At 35.6% G+C, this 20,587-nt stretch overlaps 2 protein-coding genes across 2 annotated transcripts in view; both read right to left on the reverse strand.

The window, feature by feature from the left end:
* LOC142341722 (uncharacterized) overlaps positions 1-14,773 on the reverse strand; it is a 70,417-nt gene extending 55,644 nt beyond the window's left edge. Inside the window, exons 1-4 of the mRNA XM_075392888.1 lie at positions 14,466-14,773; positions 8,739-8,830; positions 8,315-8,434; positions 1,116-1,483 (exon numbers count right to left, since the gene is read on the reverse strand). Of these exons, the coding sequence (XP_075249003.1) occupies positions 1,116-1,483; positions 8,315-8,434; positions 8,739-8,830; positions 14,466-14,681 (796 nt within the window). The 5' untranslated portion in view covers positions 14,682-14,773. The remainder of the gene's footprint in view (positions 1-1,115; positions 1,484-8,314; positions 8,435-8,738; positions 8,831-14,465) is intronic.
* Positions 14,774-19,053: 4,280 nt separating this feature from the next.
* The window catches only part of LOC142341011 (sialin-like), a 235,460-nt gene continuing 233,926 nt past the window's right edge, over positions 19,054-20,587 (reverse strand). Inside the window, exon 9 of the mRNA XM_075391826.1 lies at positions 19,054-19,347. Within this exon, the coding sequence (XP_075247941.1) occupies positions 19,195-19,347 (153 nt within the window). The 3' untranslated portion in view covers positions 19,054-19,194. The remainder of the gene's footprint in view (positions 19,348-20,587) is intronic.

A 20,587-nucleotide genomic window follows, 5' to 3' on the forward strand; every position in this document is an offset into this window, starting at 1 on the left:
AGTTACGCAATTGATCTAAAAGCAGAACAAATGACGTCACGCACACAAATTTTAACTGCAAAGCAGTAGAAATCACTGAAATTGAAAAGTCAATTCCAAGTCAGGTCGCAAGAATCATCGATGGAGACGACAAATTAAAAAAAAACACGATCCCCAATACTAGCCGCTATCGCTTCGCAGCTATTAAAAATAAGCAAAAAAACTTCCTGAAAGAGCTACACGTCAAAAGATTTCGCTTGCTTACAGAGTTTTTTTCACACCAACTTCTCGCTCTCTTGAAAACAGCGGCACGAACAAAACACCACTCTTTTCACTCCAACCTTCAATTTTATTCAGCACCCAAACCACTCCATTTTTTTCACTGACTTCATTTCCTGCTTCAACATTTACTCCAATAAACGTGATTAAAAACAAAAAAATACTTCAATACTCCTCTTCGAGTTGTAATAAAAAGAGTATTTGAATTGTAAAAAGGAGAGCGCCTCAATTATAGCCGTTAAGAGGCTGACAGCGGCTATTAATATCATCAAGGAGCTTCCATACCGCAGCGTCGTGGAGCATCCATACCGCATCTGTGCAAAACCAAACTTCAGAGTCAACAATTCTGCAATAGAAAGTTTTCAGATCAGTTGAGAGAAATCTGTTTCGTGGGAAATTTGTCGTCCAAATTTTGAGACAACTTTAAAGCAAGAGAAACTCAAACCTTGTTTAAAAAACATAACCGATTAAACGTCGGAAGAATTGCTCTCGAACGACTAGTGGGAGCTCTAATCAACTGTAGCCGGCTTCAGTCGGGAGGGGGGACTAAGAAGGTCAATAGTGGGCTTCAAACAACCACATTAGAGGTTAATATATACTACTATTAAGATTTAAAGTGAAAATGGCACCAGTAGTTTTGGTGCACTTTTCATTTGACTTTGAGTATTAAATTGCCGCCAATTGAGTTCAGCTGCCTGAAATTGTGATTGAGAGCGAATTTTAGATCACGCAAAAAGTCAAAACGGTCAAGCAAATATTTTGCATAAAAAAGACACACACGTTTACAATAACTGCTTCTCTACGGGAGCAATAATTTGATCCAGAATACGCTTGCTCCCAAATAACTTACAACTAACCGTGTTTGAAACTGTTCCGCGTTCCTCCAGAAAAATTTCCGCTTCCACCACGTCCAATTTTTGCAAATGGTCGCGTCACGTTTCCACCGGCTGCACTCTGCACATGTGGCTCACGCTGACCAAACGCAGCGTTATTTCCACCACGTCGACTAGAACTAATGGCACCCCTCGCACCCAAACTATGATAGGAATTTCCACGACCGCCTCCTCCTCTAAAATGTGAGTTACTTGTATGACTACTTTGATTGCTCGGATATGATGACCCAGGAGAAATCATTTGGTGATCCTGGTAGTACTCTTGGTAGTTGCTTGACGTCTGATGATGTTTGTTATGCCCACCGCCCATCTGCTGTATCTTTTCACGGTGCCTGGACAAAATTACAACTTCTTGCATTGATATTGTATTTTGATATTTTCAGGTACATATATTTTCAGGATTTTATAACGGTACATGCCGAAATGTTGAAATCAAATTCAGTCCTGATTGTTATAACTATAAGAAACCATTATCAATTTGTCATATATTTTATAAGAACAAGAATTCTGTGGGGAAGAACATGGGGAAGAAATAATTTTCAATACAGCCGCTGAAAAGTCCACAAATATATCAATATATAAAACCATGCTAGGTAATAAAAAGGTAGACTTGGCGCTGGCTGCTAGTTTTGATTTACTTTCTTCTCGACTTTTTTTTATCAGATGTCGGAATTAACGTATCATCTGCATATTGTATGAGTTGTGTATTACTATCAGCGTAAGTATACATATCATTGATATAAATATTGAGAATGAGTGGACCCAGCACCGCACCCTGAGGAACCCCCTATCAATTCTCCACTCAACAGATGTAATGTTCTGTACAAACTACCGCCTGCATTCGGTTGAATAAAAAACTTCTCATTAACTGGATTGCAGAGGTCTCCAAATCTAGTCTATCCAGTTTAGTTTCGAGTATTTAATGGTTTATTGAATCGAAAGCCTATGAGAGATCTATCAATGCTGCTGAAACAAAATTGTTTTGATCTATTTCTTTCCTAATGAATTCAGTAATATACATTATGGCGTTTATGGTAGATCGTTTCATTCGAAAGCCAAATATATCAATATATGAAACCATGCTAACTTTCATCTATTCTGTTTTGCCCTCCTTAGTGAGCTTAAATTTTTTACGCCAACCAAGAGCACGTGCTATTTTCTTACATAGTAACGTGCTATATAACAACATAATTTGTTACTGGGGGCGTAAAAAACACGGGGGGGGGGGGGGGGGAGACAGAATATATCCGAATACGATTATTAAAAGTATTCAGAAGAGCCCAAACTTGTGACGTGAAAAAACGCCGAGCTAAGAGTGACAGAACGAAACTCATTGCTGCAAAATTTGCTCAAAAGCGAATTCGCGCATAGCGGGATGATATCAGAACCCGACGGTGAAGGTTTATCCGAAGTATTGACTATTTTATATTCGGATCTTTTCGGCTTGCTTCCCCAGTTCGTTATGCCCCCTCCCTCAAAAATGCATTAGAAATTAGATATTCCGACAATTGGCATATTGAGAGCATCTCTCGCACACACGAGGCAATGATTAGAACTTTTTAGAACTAAAAAAATATCCATCTATCAAAAATGGCAGTTTTGCTATCTTAACATCGGCAATGGCGATGGGCAATTGTTGGTCAGCGAGCTTTAAGACATCTACAAACAAAACCAACTAACGTTGGACGAATTGCTCTCAAACGACTGGCGAGCGGTTGGCTTCGTCAGAAGCTAGCCACGGTTTAGTGAGGCCAGCTTTAGATTAATTGAAGGGGGGTAAGGTGAGCGCAGCGGGGGTGCACCGCAGCGGGGATGCAAAAATGGATTGGGGGATTGATGTGGGGGCGGTTGGTGTGTGGAATCAATTTCTAAGAACAGCCCTTCATAACATAAGTATTAGCCTCCAAAAAAGTTTATGTTAATCGCATACTTGAAGACTACTGGGCTGAACGGCTCTAAGAGAATTTGGCCAAGCAAAAAATTACATGAAAGAGAAAAACAGGGATACTATACTTGCTACAAATTGCTTTTAAAGGAATTAAACTATGATTTCCTAAAAAGTGCCTGTTATGTCATTTATGATAAAAACATTTCTACTATAACTCATTGTTAATGAGGAGAGATGATGACATTACGCCAATTAACAGCAGCTGAAGGGCGGCATCAACAGAGAGAGAGAGAGAGAGAGAGAGAGAGAACGTGAACGGGAAAGAAAGAAACCCTAGCCGACAGAGAGAGAAAACGAGATAGGAATATTTTCCTTGATGTTATTCGACTCAGCAACTTTAGTTTTCTAGCCCTGCTGGTAAATAAATCATAAACTGAAAAAAGCAGAATTAAAAAAATTTCAACTTCGCATTAAAAAAATTAAAACCATTTTTGTCTCGAAAGTTCTATCAAGTAACCCATCGCCGAGACTTCGTTGGCCAGTAATGGTCGTTAAACTCAGAAAAGGACAAAACATTGAAAAAGTTTGGAAACAATCGCAAACTGTAACAAAGTCTTGCTAGAACTCAAGATATTAATATCTTAAGGAACATTTCATTGTGGCAAGAGACTGTTCAGTATCACTGTTTCAAGCCTGAAATAGTTCCACTTGCTAAAAAGATCCATACACTTGGAACATAAAAATCTTCAAGAAATTTTAAATTTTATCAAAAAAATGCTAAAACTGAAGACATAAAAAATGTTGATCACCATTCCATTAATTCTACAAACTGTGCAGCAGCTTATTATCAAAACGTGGAGGGCCTCTGGAGCCGGAAAAACTCAAAAACATTTAAAAAATTTGGAAAACTTTGAAAAATTGCTTAAATTTGTGATATTAAAATCTTGAATAACATTCCATTACAACTACAAACTATGCAGTAACACATTATCAAACCCTAAAGGAAGTTCCGTGGAACATGAGGCTAGAGAAACCCAAAAAATGACAAAAAATTTCAAAAAAATTATTATCAAGTCTTAACGGAGATTTTCTGTTCGGCTGAAAAACCTGAATAATGATAAATGTAAAAAAAAATTGAAAAAATATTGCGTTTTGTAAAAAAAACTGCTAATATTCGTGTTGTTGAAATCATCAAAAACATTCCATTAAGTTCAGATATTATACAGTAACCTATATTCAAACCCTAGAGGAAGTTCTGTGGCTCATGAGGCTAGAGAAACCTAAAAAATGACAAAAAATTGCTAAAACTTGTCGTATTAAAAAGTTGAAAATTAATCCATGGCCAGCAAAAATATACCAGTAACTTGTTATAAAACACGTACGAAAGTTTCCTGACCCTTGAGGCTCAAAAAACCTGAATAATGACTAACTGTCAAAAAATTGAAAATAATGTCAAAAAAATGCTTAAATTCGTGATATTAAAAATATTTCAGGACATTCAATAACATCTAAAAATTATACAGCAACCTATTTTCAAACCCTAGAGGAAATTCCTTGGCTCTTAAGGCTAAAAAATGACAAACTTTAAAAACTTAGTTTTATTTAAAAAAATGCTAAAATTTGTGACATTAAAAAGTTGAACTATTGCACAACCGATAAAAATTTATCAGCAACTTATTATCAATACCCTCAGGATGTTTTCTGACCCCTGGTTCTGGAAAGAACCGAAAAAGAAAAACTAAATTTAAAAAAATTGAAAAAATTTCGCGTTTTATCAAAAAAAATGCTTAAATTCGTGATGTCAAAATGTTGAAAACAATCGATTCCCACTAGAAGATATGCAGTAACCTAATATTAAAACTTGTCACCTAGGGCTGATAAATATTAAAAAATGTCAAAAAATTTACAAAAAGCTTGAAAAAAAATTGCAAAATAGTATAAATTTGCGTGTTCTTATCGAGCGGTTGATCGTCAGTAGCTAGAAACGGGGTGGAGGTAACAACACTGGAGGGGGTTCAACATTCAACAGTGGAGGGATCTTCAACCTCTGAGAACCGCCATTGACACCATAAGAATAAGTCTCCAAAACAGTTTGAGCTGAAACAGAGCTGAAAGGCTCTAAGAGCACTTAATGCCCGCTGGGCGCTACCTGTTTATACCGTTTTTGAGGGCGAAAAGTCAAAAGCGTCAGACGAATAATCGGTCAAGAGAAAATCGCATAAAAAAGATCGAGAGGACTAATATAGAGCAATTGATCAAGTAGATAGAATAAGAAAAACAATTGCTTGATTGAAAACACAACAGAAAATCTGAAAACAGCTGAAGTCCATTTTTTGATCTGATATCGTATTTTCGCAGAGACAACCGTCAAACTACCTTTTTTTGAGTATCTGTGGAAAAGATAACATTTTCATAAACAATTAGTTTTTTGAACCTTTAATTTTTTATTTAAATTGCTTTAGAATGCTGTCACAGACTTAAGCACTAATTTGATGTGATAAATCGAGAAGCAATGAAGTAATATAGGATGAAATCTTAAAAAATGTTAGTTTGTTATATCTTGGATACCAATACGGCAACAACCATAAATACCTTTTCAAAGTCAATTTTTGAAATACGTTAACATAGCTGGCAGATTGCCAGAAAATAGCCGCAATAGCTTCGTAGATCTGCAGTCTCAAAAAAAACAGTAAAAGAGACAGACCAAAAAATTCTTCTTTTCATTGAAGGCTGATATGTTATACTTTGATTAAAAATCTGTATAAGTTTTTGCTGCCTCTATTAGCTGCTCTCAAATAGCCTTCATTTAGAAAGACGCACGGCCATTTGACCTTATCTCTTTGAATTAAAAGTCAATTTCAAAGTGAGGAAGTCATTTTTGAGAGTGAGGTAAGTCAAGTGTGACCAAAAATTTAGTCAAGCAAATGAACAAAAAAAACTCGCTCCAATAAGAGCGAAAAATGACGTCACACACGCACTTCAGTTGAAATTGCATGAACGAATGAACAAAAATCAGATTTGAAGTGGTTGTGACGTCATATGGTCGTAACAAAATCGCGATGACGAAATAAAAAAAAACAACAGAAGGCCAATAATAGCCCCAGCTATCACTGTGCGGCTATTAATAAGAAAACAAATTTGGTCCTCGACCATTAGGTTGAGATTTTTTCAAAACCTACATTTAAACTGTTTGGCTCAAAAAGACCACTAATTCGGCTAAACTTGAAAGCTCATGGAAAAAAAGAAAAAAATTAAATTTCAGGACGCCAAAAAAATTTGAATTGGTTGTTATTGTGGTGACCCTAGAAAACTTGAACATTTCGATGACGAAAAACCGCAATCATGTCACCAATAAGAGCTTGGCTCCGTTTCGCTTCGAGGCTCCTGAAAATCTTTCAAGCAAACTAGTCAATAAGGTTCTAAGAAAAATCAACAATTAGTATCTGGAAACAAATATGACTGCAAGACATCCGCCTTAGACATTTTTAGACCTAAGACAGAAAAGGTGTTACCTAAAAATGTAATTGAAAATTTTATCCCCCATTTCACAATTAAATTTCCAACACCAATGTCCTTCAAGTAATCACTTTACAAAAATCTAGTTTGGAAGACCAATCCAAAATCAATAGGAGTTTACATTAAGATTGAATAAGTGAGTGCAGAAGTCATTTTCTTGAGTGAATAAGTCATGTATGTCTTATTACACAAATTACTCAAAAATTCATGCCAGAGGAAGTTAGCAATGACACCACGCATACAAACTCAGCCGCAGAAGGGCAGTAAAAGTAGGAAAAAAAGGTCAATGTTCAACTTCTTGGCGCGTCATCACATGGTCGCAACAAACAAAACGACGAATTAAAAAACGTAGCACAAAAACTTCTGAATTACAGCTCAAAAAATATTTGTTGACACTTATGGATAGCAATGGATTTCGAAAGCCATTTAGAAAAAGAAAAACAAAAAATATATAAAAAACAGTGAAAACAATAATAATGCTGCGCATGAAAACTTTTAGGCCATCGATTCATACGCTAACTTTTGGTCAAAAAATCAATAATCTCTTTGTAAAAAACTGCGATGAAGACTGAGTTATTGCATCGCTACTAATAATTTCTCAATCTTATTATTAGAATGAATAGATTTCCCGCCGCAAAACCATTCCATTTTGATTTCAAAAATCCTCAAAAAGTGTGAACAGATCTTAAGAAAAGACGTCGCACTAACACAACAAATGTTTTCAATCGCAGAAAAACATTATGAGACCAGAGAGCAATAAAAAGCTCGAGGCCAGATTATCTCTCATTTAAGTGATAACTTGTATACAAGTAGTTTGGAAGAGCCAAATATTGTAACTACTGAAACTACGGCTGATTGCCAAGAGTCCAAGAATAATTTTACATAGATCATTATTAATTCAAAAAGAACGCCAAGAGACAATTGCGTTCCACAAAATCTGCGTTCTTTAAACCTCCTCCAATTCAAGAACGAAAAGGCCATGCTTTAGAGAATTGGCTGTCAGTTGAGATTAAAAACATAACCGACTTAACGTCGGAATATTTGCTCTCGTACGACAAGTGGGAGCTCTAATCAATTGCAGCCTGCTTCAGTCGGGTGGGGGAGGGGGGCCTAAATGGGAATGCGACTAAGAAGTTCAATAGTGGGCTTCAAATAACCACATTAGAGGTTAATATATACCACTATAAAGATTTAAAGTGAAAAATGGCACCAGTTTCGGCGCACTTTTTACTTGATTTTGAGTATTAAATTGCCGCCAATTGAGTTCAGCTGCTTGAAATAGTGATTGAGAGAGAATATTAGATCACGCAAAACGCAAACAGTCAAGGGCTTAAAAGTCACCCGAAATGTCAAAACAGTCAACCGAAAATTGTGCATAAAAAAGACACAGGTTTACAATAATTGCTTCTCTACGAGAGCAATTAATCATCAGCAAATCATTAGACCTGATTATCAGCATTCATCAACTAAACAAAGTCTTTGAAACTTCACGAAAACAACAAGAATCAGGCAGACATAAATTATCATACGCAACAACAAAAAATTGGATCCTGATTTTCACTTGGCTACATATTTATCAAGGCATGATTTTAGGTCCGAAAAAACTTGACTTGCTTTAACTAATTATATTGTTGCAAATTAATAGTAATATTTATTTAAAATACACTTCTGGCTGGTATGATTTTTTCTGTTTTTATATGCTCTCGGATTTCAAGTGTTTTTTTTTCAAAATCTTGTACAGACGTAAGTAGATACTCACTTTCGCATTGTGTCCTTCTTCCGAGAATACATTACATTCAATAGAAGTCCTTTGTAGTTGCGCTGTCTCAGCAAGTCCAATGCCTTTTTAGCATCCTCTTCGGACGAGAACTTCTGAAAACTAAACAAAGCAATTTAATCAAAACCAAAATAACACCAATCAATCAGCCATGTTATAGCTGTAAAATGATCTTTAAGAAAAAATAGTCGACTTAATAGTTTATATTGCTTTCCTTGCATTAACTTTCCTTGTATATTGCCGAGATCATCAGCTGAAGTAATGGTTGGTCACTGAATAGAAATAACCAACGCCAAAAATAAACTTGTTTAACAGATGTTCGAAAACTCATTACTCGAGAATTCATTCGTGTAGTTTCACCTCCAGTATATAAAACTAATTGAACGGAGGGGTAGAAATAACTAACCAAAACCACCAATCAACCCCGTCTCGGTGAACAAATTTTGTCGACTCTGGCTTCGTCCCAGTTGTCGTTTCAACAAAAGCTGCGAACTCCTCCTGAAAAGAAATAACGCTTAACTTCCAACATTAATAAAGTCTGTGTATATAAAGTCTGATATTTCGTCCGACCAAATATCGCTCAACCAACAAAACGCATTAAAAAGACTACAGGACTTCTAATAGCTACAAATTTTGTTTCAGAGCAATTAAATGTAACATTCTACTGCAACTTTACTTAACTTCTCTAACTTAAAACTCACCATCATAAAATTACACAACACACAAATTTCTGCCTGTAAAAACAGCGACATAATTGTGTATTGAGTGATCTTATAACGGTAATTCAAAATTGCAATAGTAACATGATCCGTATTAAAACGTTGTATTTTTAAACCTGAGTTATATTCAATTAAAGAATCCATCAGAAATAAAGTTACAGGAAAAACTTTATGAAAAAACGATTTATTAGAAAAATGATTTCCATTATGAAATGGCAAATTAATGCAATCAATGCGGAGCTGTCCTTCCTATTTACAATCATTACTGCAAAAACTCAGCTGAAATAAGGATCCTCCGAACAGGGAAACTTAACCAGTGTTGATCATGAATAAAAAAAAATCAGTTTAAAAAAACAAAACTCTATAGATATCTAAATATTATGGGAAGGGGTGAGAGCTGTAAGGGGTGACTGAAGACGGGGGGCGACTGAGGGATGATCAAACTCTTAAGATTAGGAAACGCTTTTCACATCATGAAGATGTCTCCTCAAATCAGCTTCAGTTAATCGCAAATTTGGATACTAGTATGGCGTGTGGATCTAAAAGAACTGCTCCACCGCTTAATGCCCCGGGCTCTACTTGTTTATCCAGTTTTTGAGGACAAAAAGTAAGATGGGTCCGACCAAATATCGCTCAACCAACAACACGCATTAAAAAGACTACAGGACTTATAACAGCTCCAAATTTTGTTTCAGAGCAATTAAATGTAACATTCTACTGCAACTTCACTTAACTTCTCTAACTTAAAACTCACCATCATAAAATTACACAATACACAAATTTCTGCCTGTAAAAACAGCGACATAATTGTGTAATGAGTGATCTTATAATGGTATTTCGAATTTGCAATAGTAACATGATCCGTATTAAAACGTTGTATTTTTTAAACCTGTGAGTTATATTCAATTAAAGAATCCATCAGATTAAAGAATCCATCAGATTAAAGAATCCGAACATCTATATATATATATATATATATATATATATATATATATATATATATATATAACAACCATCGTTTTTTGGTATCTTAACTTAAATCCTTCAATTGATAAAAGGCATATGTAGGGCGGTAATATTTAACAATATTGAAACATATCTGGCAGATTGCCAGAAAACAGCCGCTGGGTAGAATTGCAGTTTCAAAAAGAAAAAAGACAGGGACCAAAATTAATTTTCATTAAATGCTGAGACGTTTATCTTAATTAAGAAACTGTTTAAATTATTGCCTCTTCTATTAGCTGACCTCAAATGCCCGTCAATCAGAGTGACACACACTCACTCGACTTTATCTCTTTAATTAAAGTAAAGAAAAGACAATTTCAGAGTGAGGATCTCATTTTTGAGAGTGAAGTCAGTCAAATGTGACCAAAAAATTAATCAGCAAAATGAAGAAAAAACACTCCAGTAAGAGAGAAAAATGACGTCGCGCACGAATTTAGTTTAAGCTGCATAAACGAATGAACAAAAACCGGATTTGAAGCGGTTGTGACGTCATATGGTCGTAACGGAAGTCCTGACAACGAAATAAAAAACATAATAGGACAAGTCAAAAATTACGATCCAAAATTTTTTTAGGAATATTAAACTAAATCAAGCAACAAAACCCCTGACTTTATATGCGCAAAATTAAACAAAAAATGCAGAACCAATTAGAATGTTTAGTTTTCCAAGATCTGGTGTTTCGCGAAACAATAGGATTGCCACTCAAGTTAAGCACTGACCCTACGCATCCTCAGAATGAGCAAAATCTATGACCTCTAACAATTAACTCCATTCATTTATGCAGACTTAGCAATTGATGTGATCTCTCATCAATGAAACTAAGAGATAGACAACAAAGTAGCAATAAAAACTCACAACAAAAAAAAATCGACATATTTCTAGGAAAACTATTAGTATCAAAGTCAATAAAACCAAGTTTTGAACTAAAAAAATAAATCTTTCAACTTAACCTCAATTAAAACGCTATGAGACCTGTTCCTAATGTGAATAAAACAAAAACTGCAAAACAAAACCGACTAACGTCGGGCCAATTGCTCTCAAACGACCGGCGACAGGTTGGCTTTGTCAGTAGCTAGCCACGGTTTAGTGAGGCTAGCTTTAGCTTGATTCGACTCTGCAAATTTTAGTTTTCTAGCCTTGTTAGTGAATAAGTCAAATAACTGATATCTTAAAAATTTAAAACATTGCAAAATTTTTAAAAAAACTTCCAGGTTTCCCATTGAAAATGTTCAAAATTATTTTTTTGTCTTTGGATTATGTCAAGTAACCCATCTGCAAGACTTGAAAAGCTTCGTGGGCCAGTAATAATCGTTAAACTCAGAAAAGGACAAAAAAAATTTTGAAAACAATCGCAAATTTTAACAAAATCTTGCTAAAATTCAAGTTATTGAAAACCATTTCAATGTCACTATTTCAAGCTTTAAGAAGCTTCACTGGCTCATAAAGATCCATAAACTTGAAAAATGACAATAATTTTCCGAACATGAAAAAAAATTATCAAAAAATTGCTAAAGCTGAATTCATTAAAATATTGATAACCGTATCATTAGCTCTACAAACTATGCAGCAGTTTATTATCAAACATTGGAGGAGGTCTCTAGGACCATGGTGCCGGAAAGAGTGATAAAAAATTCAAAAAGATTCAAAAAACTCGATTACATCTAGAAGCTATGCAGTAACCTATAATCAAACACTAGAGGAGGTTATGTGGCTCTTGAGGCTGGAGAAACCTAAAAAATGACAAAATTTTACAAAACTTATTATCAAATCCTAACGGAGATTTTCTGTTCGGCTGAAAAACCTGAATAATGATCAAGAGTTGTCAAAAATTGAAAAATTGCAAGTTTAGTAAAAAAAAAATTGCTAAAATTCGTGTTGTTGAAATCATCAAAAACATTCCATTACGTTCAGAAATTATACAGTAACCTATTGTCAATCCCTAGAGGAGGTTCCTTGGCTCTTGAGGCTGGGGAAGCCTAAAAACCACCAAAAATTTTAAACGTGAAAAAAATGCAGGTGTTGTCGAAAAATTTGCTAAAATTTGTCCTAATAAAAATCGAAAGCTATTCCATGGAAAATAAAAAAATTTCAGTAACTTATTATCCAGCCCTTAAAGACGTTTTCTGGCCCCTTCGTCTGGAAAGACGTGAAAAACGAAAAATAAATGTCAAAAAAATTAAAATTTGCACGTTTTGCAACCATTCAACGTTTTGCACGTAAAACCATTCAACTACCCCTAGAAGCAGTTAGCTTTTATAAAACTCTAGAGGAAGTTCCTTGACTCCTAGGGCCAAAAAAACTCAAAAAATGATAAAAAATTTTCAAAAAGCTTGAAAAAAACTGCAAATTAGTATAAAATTGCGTGTTTTTAGCGATCGGTTGTTCGTCAGTAGCCACGGTGGGGGGGGGGGGGTGTCATCGTGGGGCTGATGGGGAGGAAGGGGGGTTGGTAGCAGTGGGGGGGGGGGCAACAGCGCGGTGGGGGGCGGGGGTTGGGGCAATAAAGGGGGGTCAACAGTGGGGCTGCGTTCAACCTCTAAAAACCGCCCTTCACACCATAAGTACATAAGTATAAGTCTCCAAAACAGTTTGAGCTGAGAGCTGAAAGGCTCTAAGAGCACTTAATGCGCGCTGGGCGCTACCTGTTTATCCCGCTTTTGAGGACGAAATGTCAAAAATGTCAGACGAAAATTGGTCAAAAGAAAAATCGCATAAAAAAAGACCGACAGGACTAATATAATTGCTACAAACTTCGTTTGAGAGCAATTAAAAATACAAAGGAAACTCGGAAATTCGCCAAAATTTGTGAGAAAAATAGGGTCAAAGTAATGAAAAACTCTAGCTATGGACTCGCACCATTAAATAGTTTCATTTATGTCTGATCTTTCCTTAATTATTCTAAGTGATTGCACATGAGTAATGTTTCAAAAAGTTGTCAAAATGGAGAAATTCGCTAACATTTTATTAATATAATCATAAAAAACTGCTATGAGACTGCAACAAGTAACTAATTCAGTTCACTTTATCTTCATCATCAATCAATGACACCTGTCAAAAATGAAACTAAATAAACAGACAACATAAACACAATCAATTTTCGCAAAAACCGAAGAACTTGCTTATATTTCTTGAACACTAACAAAGTCACCGAAAGCATTAAAAATGACCGAAGTAGCATTGAAAAGTCGCAAAAAAATAAAAAATATTTGTCCTCAAGATTTCTTGAAAACAATTAGTGTCCAAGTCAGAGCAATCAATAGCTTTAAAATGAAAAAACTAAATCGATAAAAAAAATCTATTAGGAAACTGAGACATGTCACTAATTCTATTGAAAGATAAGACAACAAAAAGTTCAATAATAAACGAATAACTCAAAAAATCACTAAAAATTTTGAGAACAAATAATATCTAAGTCAAGACAACCGCTAGCTATGAACTGACACCATTTATCAGGTTAATTTCTGTCTCATCAGCAACCAACAAGATCTGTCATTATTGATATGACACGAGAAAAATTTTTTAAAGAGCGGGCAGAATTCAAATATTCGACGTCAAAAAAATATAGCTGCCCATAAATGAATTCAAGCAGGTGAAATTAGGCTAACTTAGCACTAAATCTCAGAAATTTGTATCGGGGGTGCGGATAGAACAATTAACTGATTTATTACGCTTCATTAGCAATATAATAAATTATGGCGAGCAAAAATAGAAAATTTGGCGAATGCAATTTTCCATCCCGTATATTGAATAGTTGCTTCACTGATTTTAAGCAAATGATTTGGAAAGATTCGAGCTATGTAACACTTTGCAATGACTAAAATAAGAACTGCATTATGTCGCAAAAATTTTCTCGAGCAAAATTCCTCGAAGCTCTTTCTGTTTACCACGACTGCTATTAACAACGCGTCAGATATAAATGAAATCCTAATTTATAGACAATTGATAAAAGGCTATCAATAAAACTTGAGGATTCAGAAGACAAATGCAAATCATCCTTATCAACATGGCTTTTGAAAAAATTTGGTCTCTGAACCGGATTTTAAGTAAATACTAGAAGCAATTCGAGAAATCGATATTAGTCTAATATAAGATGCTGTCCCCGAATACCCCAATATGAACGTTTTCTGAGCGAAAGTGTTTGCTTTGCGGTTAATGTGCAAACAGACGGCGTTTTTTTTAAATGTGCAAGAACTGAACACCTATATTATACAGGCACTACAGACACTACAACCGCAAACCAAGAAGTCCAAGAAATTGCATTAAATAGAAAGATAGGCTCGTAGAGATTGTTCTGCTAACACTGACACCAAAATTATAAATAGAGCTCATAATGCTATTGGTAAGGTTACTAAACTGTCAATATTCAGAACCACACCTTCAAAATAGGAGATCTTAGTTTTGAGACGTACCTCGGTTGTGGAAACTTCGATCTGCTGAATGTGGAGTTTGTCTAATTCAAAACAACTCATGTCTTCATTACGATTTCCGCCGAATGGTCCGTCACCTGATCCACCTCCGAAAGCTCCACCTCCTCGGAACCCTCCTCGTGCTTTCGAATATCCAAATCCCCTACCTGTTCCCTCTGGGTTAAAACTGTTGTTATTACCATCCGCCGATCCATTCATGATTACCAAAAAACGTCGAAAGAGCCAAAATCTGAAAATAGCTTAAAATTCGAAAATCAACAAATTCAGGTATCCTTGAAACTTTAACTCCGTAATCCACGTAATCCATATACAAGGCAAAGCAATCGAGCAATATCAGTCCAATAATTATAACATAGACGCCAAAACTAGGAAAAACAAGTTTCCCCAAAAACTATTTTCTTTGATTGCACTCTAAAGATGCCTTGAATTAACCTTCAAATTGAGTGTCATATCATTACTTGACTTTGAATCCCACAATAAGATTAAGCGAGATTCATTAAGGGAGGGAGGAAAGTGCATTTTGAGAACGAGGCAAGTCACGTTTTGTCAAAAAAATATTCACGAGAAGGAACAAATAACTCGCTCCAATAATTGTAGAAAAGGCACTTTGCACACGCGATGCAGTCGACAAATTGCATGAGTAATAGAACAAAAGCTGATTTTGACGAGAGCGGGACGCCATATGACTAAGAAAAAGTTTAAGACGAAATAAAAAGCATAGCAGGACATGCCCTTATTTGGAACCCAAAAGAACTTAGAAATCTTTCACCTGTCCAGCAGAGCAATTGACCAGTAATCCAAAAGGACGAAAAAACCAGTAATAAAAATGTAAAAATATCAAAAATTGTAGTCAAAAATTGTAGAACTTTTGACATTGCAAACCCTATTTCCTGACCGGAACACAGGAAAGCGAGAAAGACCAGAAAATATTACTAGAGGCAAAAAATGATGTGAAAAATTATATAAATATTAAAAATTTATATTATTTCTCCAATCTTCAGCGTATTAAAATTTTCAAGAGCAATATTGTGTTGCTAAAATCTATATAGGAACCTAGCTCAAAATAAATTTAGCCCCATCGCAAAAACGAAAAAAATTTATAGCAAAAATTTTCTCATTTCTTTTTCATATTACTTTTTTCAGATATTTCGTGAAATGCTTAAAAATCTAAACCACGTGCTAGCAACGAAAACGAAAAGTTTATAGCAAAAATTTTCTCATTTATTTTTCATATTACTTTTTTCAGATATTTCGTGAAACGCTTAACAATTTAAACCACGTGCTAGCAACAACCTAACTTACAGAGACAAAATTACCAAAAAGCCTACTTGAAAACACTAACTTCGAAGGAATTGATCTCCAACGACAGGCGGGGTAAATTAATTTAGATAGGGAGGGTGGTGCACAGCAGTTTGTTTGAAAAAGATCCCGACCCAGAAGTGTTTAAACCCCCAAAGTTCAGAATACCAACCTAGCTATATCGTCCTTTCCACCTTAACCCTAAAACTCGCCTTTAATTTAGCAACAAACTTTCGGAATCAGTTGAGAAACTTTCAAATCAGATCACTTCAGACTTTAGAAGTCAAGCGTGAACATATCACTTGAGAAAGAAAATAATTCTAAAACAAAAACGGTCAAGCGAAAATCTTAAATAAAAAAGACAGAGGTTTACAATAAAACAGTAAAAATCAGGACAGTAATAAAGGTCAAACCAAAAATCATAAAAAACCCGATCACTGTAGGCTACCAAAACGGATTTTTTCACCTTCAAATCAGCGTACGCTCAGTCATCAAAAAATGGCGGAACACGTTCTACAAAAAACAGCACAAATAGAATCCAATTAATTGGGTTCTCACATATTTAAAAGTTGCTCATCCAGAAATCCAGTCCCTAGCAAGATAAATGTCTATCCTTTTCAATAACTAGCCACCATAAAAATCAAAAAAATTTTGACACTTATGGGTTTCATGTATGCGTTGTTGTTGTTGCTCGAAACATCCAATACACGCTACTACTTTCTCAAAGATAAAGGAACAATTGTTCATGTACAAGATGAGGTAAAATTTTTTTCAAACCGACTAATGTCGGGCGAATTGCTCTCAAACGACTGGCGAGTGGTGCGCTTCGGAAGTAGCCAGCTGCGGCTTAGGGATACGGGATGCATCAAGTGGGTGTGAGCTGAGTGATGGGGATGCACCTTGAAATTGTGTCCTCAAACAGTTTCTGTGAATCGCATACTGAGAGCTGAGTGATGGGGATGCACCTTGAAATTGTGTCCTCAAACAGTTTCTGTGAATCGCATACTGAGAGACAAGTAAGGCTCTAAGAGAGCTGCTCGGCCAATCAATTCCCTCCGAGCGCTACCTGTTTATCCTGTTTCTGAGGATGAAAAGTCAAATGGTTCAGACGAAAAATCAGTCAAGCGAAAAATTGCATAACATAGCTGGCAAATTGCCAGAAAATAGCCGCAACAGCTTCATAGATCTGTAGTCTCAAAAAGAAGGTTAAAAAAGACAGACCAAAAAAGAAACTTATTCTTTTCATTGAGGGCTGATATGTTAGTTATTGATTAAGAATCTGTATAACTTACTGCTGTTTCTATTAGCTGCTCTTAAATAACCTTCAATTAGAGTAGCAAGCACTCATTTGACCTTATCTCTTTGAATTAAAGTAAAGAAAAGTCAATTTCAGAGTGAGGAAGTCATTTTTTGAAATGAGGTAAGTCACGTGTGACCAAAAATTTAATCACGCGAAGGAACAAAAAACTAGCTCCACAAAGAGTGAAAAATGACGTCACGCACGCAATTCAGTTGAAATTGCATGAACGAATGAACAAAAAGCAGATTTGAAGTGGTTGTGACGTCATATGGTCGTAAAAATCTTGACGACGAAATAAATAAAAAACCAAGATAAGGCCAATAATAGCCCCAGCTATCGCTTCGCGGCTATTAAAAAGGCCACAGGACTAATATAATTGCTACAAACTTTGTTTAAGAGCAATTAAAAACGGTCATAGATCTTGCCAAATTGATATTGTATGAGTAGATTAATTGTAACGTCTGTTATTCCTTTCTTGATGATGCCCAGAAAGCCAGCGGTTATCGCTGATAGTTTGACACATCAATGTCAGAAATATACCAAAATACAACTAAGCCATGGTACGAAGGGCTGTATACAGAGGGTGCGAAAGCGCCAACAGAGAGTCACAACTCACGCGTTCAATAAACTTAAATGATAATGACAAATGTTGAATGCATTAGTCCACCCATTTGTATCAATAATACATGCCATTCGAATTTGGTATTTAAAAGACGATCTTTAATAGTACGCTACTTCTGAAGATAGAATTATACAGAATATAGATAGTTTTGTATTTTTACAGACAACTATGCAATAATGAGATGAAATCTTACAACAACGATTGGTCTAAGAACATCATTTTCGCGCGATGTTGCAATTTCTGTCAGTTGGGCCAACAGAATAAACATTAGAGCTAAAATCGGTTAACTTCTCAGAAAAACTTCTCTGTTAAGTAGCTTTCAAAAAAAAATAGGGAAAAACAAATTCAATTGAGGAAAAGAAGTTATTCTTTTATAGTTAATATCGCAACCAGTCGCAATAATTTGTAAAATATAAACTACACTGAATCTTGAAAGGGAAAATCTAAATAAATTATTTTGATGGGAAAGAAGCATAGAAATATATTACATTTTTAGCGCGCAGTCCAAGATCCTTTTTTCATTCTTAGTAGTTTTAAGAAGTAACACAAAGGAAATAATCGGTTCCTGATAAATCTGCAAAGAGACAATAATTTGTACCAGATTTCGTTTTATCTGGAACAAGCTAGCCTTAAATCTCATCAAGATGATATTGAATTGAGAAGTCATCCGGTTTTAGAAAAACTTTACTTCTGCAGAAAAAGTTGCAATCAAGCTATCATGAGATGGCGACCGCTGAGTACATATTTTGTGTCAAGCTATTATGAACTTCGGTTTGACTAAATTACAGGAGGTGAGTGGGATTCTCAGTACCAGGAAGAAATTCAGTCCATGGGAGAGGAGGAATGGCATCCGCTGTCTCACAAAAGGGATCTTTTCCGTTTGTGCCCCTCCTCCTCCTCCCCCCCCCCCCCCCCCCCCCAGCTCAGTGGGTGCACATTATTTGCACCCCCCGAAGCGGGGGGTGCCACATTTTTACACAACGATTTACTATGTAATGACACGTGCTCTCTAACTGGGGGTGCATAACATACTTGGGGGGGGGGGGGGGGGCACAAACGGAAAAGATCCCACAAAAGACACTTGATATGATTGAAGATTGAATTGTTCATGGGAATTGCTGTGAGCAGATTGCGTCTTATGTTACTATTCTGACGTTCCTCCAGAGTGCTATGGCACGGAATTGGAGGTTGTAAACGAAGGTTAAAATAACAGAGAAAGGATGTTACATGATGAAAAATGCCTTTCCTCCCGAAGGCAACGATTTAGAAGCAAGACTACATATGGTTTAAATGGCTAGTACTTAAAATTAGCTTTCACCCACCTGTCTTCTTAATCAGTTACTCTACCAGTGTATTAAATCGCATCTTTCTTCTCATACTAGCTCATTATGAAAAAAGGATCTTAGCACATCTGAAAAGCAGCATTTACAGTAACTTTGGGACATTATATGAAATAGCAATTTATGTCAGTTGTATTTTGCATCTTGTCGTCAAATGACTTGACTTGTGGCGCTGTATGACATGTAGATAGATGCTCCGAACAGGTTGATAATAGACGTGATTAGAAACACCGTTCTCCACTGCCCTGTATATTGTACTATCGTGGCTGTTACCGGTCCAGCAACTATTCCAGGAATCGATGCCTGTGAACAACGCTCGAGGTAAAGCACACCAAATAAAGATGGACCAACTGTTCCGAATGACCAATTCTGTCTCAAATTCATACAATCAGCTTAATTTCGAGTTAGAAATTTTAATTAAATCGATTCAACTTTTAAAAATAATATAAAAAGTCATTATTGGCTAATTAGTTGATTTAAGATAACTGAACCACTAAAATGTAAAAATATGACAGAAACTTAGTACAAAACTGCCCACAGTACTAGAGGAACTAAAAAAACGCTTTTAATAATAATCTTTAAGATAAAGCGGTGCTTCTGTTTAAATTTTATTTTCCATCTAGTATCTTGGATACAAAATGCGGGTCCAAAGACTATATTCCATCGACTGATTTTTACACCTTCCAATCCTACTATCAATGAATTTCCTTTCAACATTCAAGGGGGTAAACCAATAGAATTTCAACATCAAAACTTATTCCCATATTTAAAAATATTTAAACAGATTGCCAGAAAACAGCCGCCGTTGACGCGCTAGACGCACATCGGGACTGAAACAGAAAAAAACAAAAAGATTTTTCCTAAGTTTCAAAAATTGTTCTAATTCAGTGTGCAGTATCAGTTAGATTCTAAACCTATACTTAATTTTTCCTAGGTTTCAAAAATTGTTCTAATTCAGTGTGCAGTATCAGTTAGATTCTAAACCTATACTTAATTCAGCATCTAAACTGAAGGGTATTAGGCTTAATACTAATAACAGCCAGAAAAAAACTCTATTGAACTTTGATAACCTAATTCTCAATGTTTTAATGACCGGGCTTTATCGGTTTATCCCGTTTCTTCTGATTTTGCTCTTTTGACTTTGACCGTATTCACTACATTGCGTAATTCAATGCGTGAAAGAATTTAGAATCCATTCAGTTGAAACACTGAGTGGGGTAAGACAATCGTGAAAACAGTGACTTAAGTAAAACAAAAAATGTGATCAAAAGGCAAAGCGAATTTAAAAAAACATAGCGGGACAAGTCCTGACGTACAATTCAAAAAATTTTCATCGACTAAACAAAAACGACCTAGAACGGACAATGAGCGAATTGGGAAAACCATTTCCAAAATGAAAATAACGTGCAAATCAAAATAACATTCGATGCACGTACTTTGAGTTGCTGAGTTGATGGAATCTTGAACTTGATAACTGAAAACTCTTATTGAAAAACTTACAAACCTTTCCTACAATCTGTTTTTTTTTGTGGAGTGCAGTTTA

This window comes from Convolutriloba macropyga, chromosome 6, assembly GCF_964194025.1.
Source record: "Convolutriloba macropyga chromosome 6, txConMacr16.3, whole genome shotgun sequence".
In the NCBI taxonomy this organism is placed as follows: Eukaryota; Metazoa; Xenacoelomorpha; order Acoela; family Convolutidae; genus Convolutriloba; species Convolutriloba macropyga.